General features: G+C 43.0%; 1 protein-coding gene across 1 annotated transcript; it reads right to left on the bottom strand.

The window, feature by feature from the left end:
• Window positions 1–356: 356 nt before the first annotated feature.
• chrna6 (cholinergic receptor, nicotinic, alpha 6) lies at window positions 357–9,837 on the bottom strand. Its single transcript, XM_041965782.1, has 7 exons — window positions 9,781–9,837; window positions 8,584–8,628; window positions 5,984–6,093; window positions 4,442–4,649; window positions 3,477–4,088; window positions 1,796–2,065; window positions 357–482 (listed from the first exon to the last, which is right to left on the bottom strand). The coding sequence occupies exons 2-7, from the start codon at window positions 8,608–8,610 to the stop codon at window positions 357–359; spliced, it is 1,353 nt and encodes a 450-aa protein (XP_041821716.1). The 5' UTR covers window positions 8,611–8,628; window positions 9,781–9,837.
• Between the last annotated feature and the right edge of the window lie 627 nt (window positions 9,838–10,464).

Raw genomic sequence — 10,464 nt, 5'->3', positions numbered from 1 at the left:
AGATACTTTTACTTCCTGCAAACTATGAACTAATCGAAATAAAGCTTATTTTCTGAAACCTGTTCAAATGGCCAAAAAAGCATGAAGTATTATGTAGGTGCTATGATTTTTTCAGGTAAAATAAGCAGCCTCAAAAGGCATAAAATTAAGGTATTACAACCAAATCAGTTACACAAGTCCTTCTTCCTTCTTTCTACATTACTGCGCTCTGCAAAAAGGCAAGAAGCAAAACAAGCACACCGAGTAGTGCTTTAGGACTCAAAACTCTGTCTTCTGATTGGTCAACTGAGAGAGAGTTAGTCACTTGTTCAGGATTGGTCGACACAGGGTGGCGGTGAACCCTGACCGGTAAGCAGTTATGAGACAAAGCCACAAAGAGGCTGGAGGAAGAGGCCCACGGTTCCCAGGACGCACACGGTCACAAACACCCAAAGGAAGATTCTATCGATCACCATGGCAACATACTTCCAGTCATCCTCCACCTGTGAGCAAAGGAGGGGGGAAAAAACAATAAGTGCGAGGGGACAGAGGAAGGCGTCAGCGGTGACAAACGCAAGATGAAGAGTGGAGGGAGTTTTTTTGAAAGCAGGTGAGGAGAGGTGCACAGTGAGAGGGTGATTCAGCATCTCAGAGGGTGGGAGGTTTGTGGGAGTCGAAAGGGGAGCGAGGATGGAAAGAAGGAAAGAAACAAAGAAAGAGAGAAAAGAGTTGAACATTTCTTGTAAGCCAACAGAAAATTGATACATAATTTACACAGGAGGAAATTACTATGATAATCACATTCAAACCACAGAGTCAAAAGAAGCGACAGGCGTTTTGACAAAGCTGATTGAGCCGCAAGTTTTGCATATCAAAGGCTGCTTCTCCCCTTTGGGAGGATTCACCCACAGTGTTTATAACCGACGGAGGGAGGAGGGAGGGCTCTCAACTCAAATCTAAAATTATTTGGCTCGAACTTACACTGCGGTTAACTTGTGGAGCAGGTTGCAATCTGCAGCAATGCTGCCCAGAATCACAGCACAGCTCTCCCAGGCCAACAGTGTCGTTTCATAAATACATTCGGCATCGAACACCCTTTCTATGAGCAGCTGTAGGTTTCTATAAAGTTTAGAAAAACTGAAACATTATATTTTACATTATATTATAGTTTTGTAGCCTACTATTTATGTTGAAATCGTAAAGTTTAAAATAGCATTAAAATGCATTTAACAGTGAGACTGTTTGGACAGGAAGGCTGGCTTGTCTCCCATCTCTAAAATACGCTGTTGTGCAAATAATTAAGATTAGTTTCAATTTGGGTCATATTTTCATAGTTTGGCCATTATTTCTATCTTTAATTATAACATTGTACTCAGCACATCTAAAGTCTGACGGGGAAGAAGCACAACCCGGAAGATGGGTTGTGAACAAGATGAGAGTTCAACCAGATTATCTAAATCACTTTAAAACTGACGGTCAGCCATCTTGAAATGTCAGTAATAATCCCTCATTGCACAGGAATAAAGCAAGTGCATGAAGTCCGAACTGAACCAGTAAGCTGTGACTTATTCATTATTCATTTCATCAGACATTTTGATGCATCGTGGCTTCTGTTTCCAGAGCCTTCAAATTGGTCTTTTTCATGGAGGACATGGTGACGTCACAGCGTTTTCAGTGATATACGCTGTTTTCAGGGTGTAGTCCTGGTCCAGCAGCTTTGGAGGTTTCCTCTCACCTGCCTACCACCTTCTGGCGTTGCTATTTCCTCAAATATCACACCACCTGCCAATCCTCAGTGAAAATCACAATGACTCACCTCCTTGGCCTTGTTGCGGCTCCTCATGTTCTCAGCGATGTACTTGACGCTCTCAATGGCCTGTTTGATCTCAGGGGACACCACAGAAAAGGCCACCACTGTGTTGATGCTCTGTGGACTCAGCTGACGCGTCACCTTCCCCATGTCTGGTGTTTCTGGGGTCTCCTTGCTATGCTGGCAGGGGCAGGGGCATTTCTTCCCGGTGCAGCCCTCCACGGACGAGAGCTTACTGTCCCCAAACTCGAGACAGTTGAGGGAGCCTCCTCCGACCTGCTGGGGATCGCATCCAGAGTTCACATTCAGCTTCACATTCTGTTTCAAGTTAAAGTCGACATTTTTCAGGTAAGAAGTTCATATAACAGCTCTGGGATACTCATCTGGGATCTTTGCAGTACAACGTTAACAAGGTGAAATCAAGGACAGACTTGTTTCTGTCATGTGTTTTGGGGTGAAAGACTTAAATAAGGGCTTTCTTTGAGCTCCCAGTGTTGACCATAAGGAACTTATCGGTTCATGCTGTACATACATTGTGTGTGAGGACTTTGTTAAAGTTCTTTACTGGTAGAGAAAAGTTTTTTAGATGATTTACCAGGTAGTACTTGCAGAAAGTGAGTAGCTAGATCACAAAGGGGCTACACCATTGAAAAGTGGAAAGAGGTAGGAGTGTTTCATGGACCAACAGGAAAGCTATCGATAGAAACCCTCAGTCTGTTGGTGGAGGTGATCCAAGGTCTGATTGCCAGAAACAGGTTTTTTACAGACATATGCTGTGATTATTACTGGAAGAAACAGATCAGGTACGATTGTGATGGTTCCCAGTTCAACAGCTGAAACACACTTGATTGGTTAAATCTGAGACAGTATATTGAGTTGTTTTTCAGAGCTGCATTAAAGAACAGGCAGGAATCACCCTCTTCAGCTGCACGCAGAAGAAGATGCTGTTTGTTAAAAATAGTACAGTGCACTAATGAAAACCCAATCGCCTCTTCTCTCTCTTCTCTCATTGACTGAAGCACATCACAACTTATGATATATGGAAGTAGAGAGTTGGAAAGTTTAGATATATCAATGAATCATGGTTATTCCCAGAGAGACATTCTTGCTTTCTGCAGGACGGCAACTACGCTATGGTTAAGGTTATGGCAAACACTACATAACTTGCTACACACACTGTGTGGTGCAGAATTGTCTGATATGAACGTGAATACCAGGGCTACAATTGCTAGTTTCAGTTCTGACTATGGCTGTTGATGACCTTTCTACGGTACAACCAAGGCAATAACAGCTGTCAATACTTAAACTCATGATGAAAACAAAGATTTCATGCATCTAACCTTGATCAGATTCTTACCTGATCATTGTTAGCACCTTCTTTTGTGTTAAACTGGAATACATAGTTCATAAACAGCTTTTTTGTAAGATCATTGTTTTTCTTTGCTGATTTCCTGCAACCTGGTGCATGTTGGTGACAAAAACCTAGATTGCGCTTCGCCTGCAGTTTGCTCTGTGGTCCACTTTAAGCAGAGAGCCTAAAGGATTAACCTTAGTTTTTTTTCAGCTGTATTGACCTTCACTGAGTGGTGTAGCCTAGAGTGGCCACCTCTAAATGACATAACCCCCCTAAACTTCTGAGCTTTAAATAACAGGCCCAGACCTGGACCAGATGTTCTGCGATTCTCACCTGCATCAAGCTATTCTTCCTTTTCTTCCCTCCTTTTCCTCCTCCGCCTCCTCCTCCCCCTCCAGCTCCTCCTGCCTCCCCACTGCTGTCCAACCCCCGAGCTTTGCTGTCCTCGTCAATCGGCCTCCGCATCAGCATAATCCTCGGCAGCACTTTGAGGAACACGGAGCGCACCCAACCCGGCATGGTGTGGGTCATTGGCGTGCGGTAGTGTACGTTCAGCACGAACACAGTGATGACGATGCTGAGCGTGACGAAGATCATTGTGAAGAGCAGGTACTCCCCGATGAGCGGGATGACCAGCGACGTGGAGGGGATGGTCTCCGTGATAACGAGCAGGAACACAGTGAGGGAGAGCAGGACGGAGATACAGAGCGTGACCTTCTCTCCACAGTCAGACGGGAGATAGAAAACCAGCACTGTGAGGAAAGAGATGAGGAGGCAGGGGATGATGAGGTTGATGGTGTAGAAGAGTGGCAGGCGCCGGATGTAGAAGGAGTAGGTGATGTCTGGGTAGATCTCCTCGCAGCAGTTGTACTTGATATCATGCTTGTAGCCCGGAGCGTCGATAATTTCCCATTCACCGCTCTCCCAGAAGTCTTTCAGGTTCACCTGGGAGATTGACAATGATCTTAAAATCACATAATGATTTAGCAGTCAGTCAAGGCTCATTTTTGTCTGATCAATATGGATTTGTTAGAATATGCAAAACAACGTAAAAGTGATTTTCACCATACCATATTATTTACCATATAATACCATGCCCATCACCATTACATCATCAGACTTTGAAGAGCTCCCTCCATTAAAACCAATGCTAGTGATCCCTACAGCAAATGAATGCATGCATCTAATTGGTTGAGTGTAATCAACAGTTTTCTTTTTGAAAGGACAGACAGAAAAATTATTAAAGGGATAGATCGTTAATAGGTACGCCAGACTTGGACACAGTCACAAACACTGACCTTAGACCCAATGAGTACCAGATCAATCTTGGCTTTGTCGTAAGTCCAGGAGCCGAACTTCATGGAGCAGTTCTGATAGTCGAAGGGGAAGTAGGTGATGTCCATGGGGCACGAGGATTTGAAAATGGCTGGGGGAACCCAGGTGATGGTGCCATCAAACTTCAGCAGAGCCTTGGTCTTGTCCTCCACCAGGAAATCACCTACAGCACTGTATATGATGTGTGTGTGTGTGTGTGTGTGCGTGTGTTTGTATCATCGAGCAGAAGTATTCCCATGGCAGTGGAGGTATGAGGAGGTATGATGCGAGCATTTGTGGGTTTTGAATAGGGCACAAAGGTTAGAGGAAGGCGGAGATGTCAAACAATGGCGAGGAGAAAATGAAAGCGAGGAGCACAAAAGAGGGGAGAAGTTGTGGAGGTAAGAAAGAGAGCATTAGGATTAAAAGACAGAGGACAATGAAGCTGCTTTACATATTACTGTGGAATACAAAATAGCCTTTGATTAACATTATGAGCCACTGATGTGAGTAGAAAGAAGAAATGAGACCACAATTAAGTGAATTGAAAGAGAGAGAGGGAGCACAAGCTGACCCTGAACAACAGACTGTCGTGTTAGCATAATTCAGCGTTAGTACAGTGTTTTAGCAGCTAGAGGTATGAACGTTCTCACTGCAAACTGACAAGACAGGTTTGTAAATTGCTTCCAAATTAGCCCAAATGTCCATTACAGTATGATTTGTTTGTGATCCACCGTCTCATGGATAAGGTCTTGTTGCTTTTATAAAACTAAAAAGTATGAGGCCCACACGTACTGAGAAAAATTGTGTTTTTTTTAGCCATATAAGCTGCAAACACAACACTGTCATGCTTGACAGCAAAACAGTTGCCTATTCTCACCTGCAGACACAGAACAACACTAGCATTCATATGGAATTGTGTTTTAGTGCTGTTGTTGGTCTCCACCAAACCCTGAGGGAAATATCTGGCTCTTTAGCCGCTAAATGCTCCACTATGTTTCCCCGGTTAGTCACTAACTGTCTCTCGGTCAGCTACGTGCTGTTTGGTGTTGGAAAGTGAAGTTATTTGAGCTTCTTTAGCTGAAAACAGCAGCCTGCTGCTGCTGGAAACAAGGTTGATGAAAAGTAAAGGAGAAAGGTTGCACGCTACGAAGCCAAAACAGTGAGCTGAAAGATGCTGAAACAGTCCAAAGAGCGCAGGGGAACTGTGAGTGACGCCTCTCCACTTTGACGCAGTGCTTATTTTACAGTAAAGTTTGAACTAGTGCAGCTTGAAGGTTAAAGAGAGATTGTTTTCTGGATTAAAAGAAACCGACGTTGACAGTTATAGGAGAAAGTATGGGGAAGAAGACCCTGACCTCTCTGAAACATCACACTGCTGCTGCCAGACAGCAGTCAACATTTGGAAGGCCATAAGACGTCACTTTCCAGGAGTTTTTTCTGGTGAGAACAACTTCTTATGATAATCATGATAATGGTGAACAAGGGAATGCTAATGCTAATTGCAACGACAGTGACAGTCTCACTTGTTGTAGAGCACAATGTCGGGTCTCCAGATCTTGTTTGATGGAACTCTAATGAACTCGATCCCATCAAACTCTGCCGGCATCCAGCGCAGCTTGTAGTCATTCCAAATCTGAGAGGGAGGAAGAGAAAAACACTGTGAGCATAATGAGGAGTCAACCATCTGTTTTGTGTTTTGCATTGTACACTGCAGACAGTATTAGTCACTGGAGACACCCCCCCTTCATGGGAATATTTTGAAATGCATATTTATACTGCAGGCAGAACTTCCTTTGATGTTTTACAGTAGAGAGTAAATAAGGATACCGTAGCAAAAAAAAAAATCTCGTATAGACAGAAACATGAGTTTCATGGAGCATCTGGGTGCTTTCATTGCTTTTTCGTGGAAAATCAAGCACAAACATGTATGTTTTTGATGCAACAATTCCTCCTGGCAATACAGCCACGAAGCTTCTGTGAGCAAATAATAAGACGTCTTCAATAAGGAGCCGTTCAGAGAGAAGGGGAGTACCGACAGAAATAAAGGATGAGTGCATTCACTTGCCGTTCTGTCAACATACCTGCGGGTAACATTTCATGAGCCATGGATCCATTAGTCTTGGCTATTTGCATGTCATTCAAGATGAATTCATTCATTAGCACGGCGGATTAATACCGAGGCATGACCTGGGAGCTGTTTAATTAACCACTTCATGCTACGCTGGCTTTCTCATTTATCCACGAAGGGAGTTTACAATATCATTGGCTGGAGATGTAATTCCCGATCGAGGTCGAGGTTTATGGCTCACTGCTTGCAAGATATAAATGATTGGAGATTTATTTTGTATGACCACAACGTTCCAACTCTGATAAAAGCATACATGAGTCACTAAAATCTGCTGGTATATTTGATGTGCGACTTTGCTGAAAGCAGTGCAACAACTATGCTGAACAGCTAACTGGGGCGTTACTATTGGCCATCAAGTCTGAATGAACATCTTTACCAAGACTTTGTAGAGATTCAACACAAAAAAACAACTGGGGAAGGGAAATAGTTATAATTATAATTATAATTACTGTTAATTTGGTTAAATGGTGGGTTATCTGACTTATTTTTTCAGTGTGCAAAGAGGATGCAGATTTTCCATTAATTTGAGAACTGCTAATGTCACTTCCTTTAATGCACAGTGTTGTATTATTATTGTTCCATTAAGCAGATGTTAAATTAATTCTTAAATCCTTCGTGTGTTGCCTCTCTCAGCGAAACAATGTAGAGTCATAAGAGTGGGGACGCTGTGTAAAACATCAGTAAAGCAGAATGTGATGATTCGCTAATCCTTTTTGGCATACACTCAACTGAAAACAGTGCAAAGACAATATAGTGTTTTACTTTATCAGCTTCATTGATGAGCTTATGATGATGTTCAAGCAATTCTGCCTCTTCTGTGTTGTTAGCACGCTTCAGCCTAGAAATTCACAGCTTGGCAAAGATCACTTATCTAATGAGTCCATATCACACAGAAAGGCTGCCTGAAGTTGTACAGTATGTAGCGCAGTTTGAAATTAAGTTCTCTTATCCCGTACATAAAAGTAGTGAATGCAGCTTGTTTTTGAGGAGTATAAAATGAACCCATTTAGAACCGCTGTGACAGAAGGAATCCCCTGCAGTGTTCCTGCAGAACAGATGCAATGAATTCATGAAGGGGCGGCTCTCTAAAATGGCTACCACTGTAAACCCACTGGCTGCGATTCAACGTCTTTATCAGTGACTGTGGTGGCTACACAGCTTCTCATTAGTGATGCCTTGTTACAAATAAACAGCACAGCCATTACAAACGGCAAACAAGATCAGCCTATTCGGGCCCCTCAATGCATTATAATTGGACAGCTCAGAGATGACAGTATCATATCTGCCATTGAATCCCATCAGCATCCAACAGCTGTTTGTCCATGTAGCGCAATTAGACACCGATTTAAAAAGGCAGCATCTATAAGGTTTTTTATAATTTGCTGCTCAAATGATCGCTTTTTAAAAGGAGAAATGCAGATTTAGTTGCGGAAAAAGGAGTTAAAAAACAAATAAACGGTATCAGAAAGAGGCAGGTTTGGAATTTAAAGTGAGTTACTGGGGAGAATAGGCAGCTGTGTGAGGTCAGGAGTTCAGGGTCCATGGATATACATCTGCTGGGAGGCAGAGCGTGACTAACCTTAATGCTGCCATTGACCACGAGCTGACTGCATTTAGGTGTCTGGCTGACATATCCTGGCTTCTTGTTCACTCGTCCCCTCTACTTTATTCTTACTCTTTTTAACATTTTACTGATGACACACACACACACACACACACAAAACAAAAAACATGTTTTAACTGTTTGACCAAATCTGATACTGGGGTCACACACACACATGCGTGAACAAACCCAGGGGGAGGGAGAACCAGAGAACCCATATTGATGTCTGCTTAGTATGTATAGGTGTGTGCTAACGCACATGAACCATCCTCAGTCTTCACTTGCCTCTGTCTCTGTAGACCTCAGGATGGGGTTAGATCAATGTAATAGCTAAAACATGTTGTGCATGTGTGTACGTGTGTGTGTGAGCGAGTGTGTGTGTGTGTACTTACATGTCTGAGCCATAAATTTGTTTCCATAATCTGATTCACCTCATCCTGGACAAGGAGACAAGGAGAATGAAGAGAGCTTGTTAACCAGCAGAACACGTGTGTGTATGTGTGTGTGTGTGTGTTTGTGTTTGTGTGTGTGTGTGTGTGTGTGCATGGGAGAGTGAGCATGTTGTTCACACAGCAGCTGAAATAACTACAAGCAAAGTGTGCGCCGTATTGAGTTTTAAAAGAAGACAAAAAATATAGGCAGGAATAAAATCCACATTTTGGAAAAGAAATGGAATTTGTCCCCTAATATTTATCCTCTAGAGCTGCAGCTGATTGACTGAAAAGGTCGACTGTGAGTTAGTCAATAATAAATGGAGGGGTTACAAATGTCAGGCGCTCCCTCCATCTCTCTCAGTGACCCCTATTCATCCTGATTTTTGCAATTCTGTGATTCTCAGTATTCCACACAAACAAAAACCACCTGCATTGTACAGATACGCTTAAGCCACATATACTGTTTACAGACAGACGCATGAAAATAAATGCACAGACACAAACATTGTGAAGCCGTCAGCAGGTGCACCCACGCCCACTCGCGCACATCCACGCACTCACCTTTAGATTAATCTCACCTTGCCGAGTAAGCAGATACAGCTACATATCAGTCCAGTCTGAAAAAGGTTTCTGCAGGCAATTTTCTCTTAATCTGAGGATTTCAATTCTGAGCTGAAAACCTCTTTTCACCAGCGGATGTGCAGCATCCCCTCCACCACCACCACCCTCCCCCACCCGCATTAAACTTAACATTGCCAAAGCAAAATAGCAGTGAATAACAACACTGTGTGACATTTTCAGAATGCATGAAATTGAGCAGACTATATAAAGACTGTATTCACTTTCGGCTTTCACTTCTCTCGTTCCGCAGCTTATCGTTTGCCTTTTCTGTACCAAAGGTAGGAAACATGATCAAGATGCTCGCGGGGAGACGTCTCCCAGTTCACACAGACTCTCACACACTGTGGAGAGGATGCTACGAGTGAAACAACATTTTGGTTACATTCACCTTTGTTCAATCACACTTATAAGACAAGACATGCAGAACTGTATGAAACGAACGTGCAACGGTGCTTAAAACACCTTTGGCAACATGTTGAAGTTTTATAACATTTATGCACACCTGTGTATGTGTGCGTGTGTGTGTGTGCTTACAACTTTGACCAGCTGCGAGATGGAGACCTCAAACTCCACGGTGACGGGGTCAGAGACGTTCTCCACTGGCCTGATGAACTGGTTATATCTTCTGAACAGCTTCCTGAACAGTCGGTCCTCTGCCTTGGATGAAAAGCAGCCTGAATTGGATTGGAAGGGGGACAGAGACGACGAAGAGAGAGCACAGGAAGAGTTCTCAGTGACGGGATGAGTGAATGTGAAGAAAAGGAGAAGAAAAGACTGTAAGAAAAAGAAGTGTTAGAAACAAACAAGCCAAAAAAATCTGCAGAAATCTAGCTGTTTCAGGAGTGACAGATTAACGAAACGCAGATGCTAGCACTGCTAATCAATCACAGAATCACAGCTATCATCCACAGGCCTCCAAGTGGAGTCCTGCATGGCACTGTTTTTGTAATCCTACGAACCTCTACCTCCAAATCCATTCAAATCTTTAACAGGTAACTGAGAGACAAATAGACATCAACATCTTCCAGTTTTGATTGAATTTGATGAAGTCTTTTGAGTTTGTGGATGAATGTTTCATGATGTTTGATGAATCGTCTATAAAGAAGTCTCTTTAAGATTACAGATCCTCAGCTTGGATCTTCGGAGTTGAAAGTCACTTTGAACAGGTCTGTGACATGAGATGACTTTTAGGGTGTTTCTTTGTGTGATTGGGCTGGT

The sequence above is a fragment of the Chelmon rostratus genome, chromosome 3, assembly GCF_017976325.1.
Source record: "Chelmon rostratus isolate fCheRos1 chromosome 3, fCheRos1.pri, whole genome shotgun sequence".
NCBI lineage: Eukaryota > Metazoa > Chordata > Actinopteri > Chaetodontiformes > Chaetodontidae > Chelmon > Chelmon rostratus.
The sequence above is the reverse complement of the archived record's forward strand: the minus strand, read 5'-3'. Positions and strand labels throughout refer to the sequence as shown.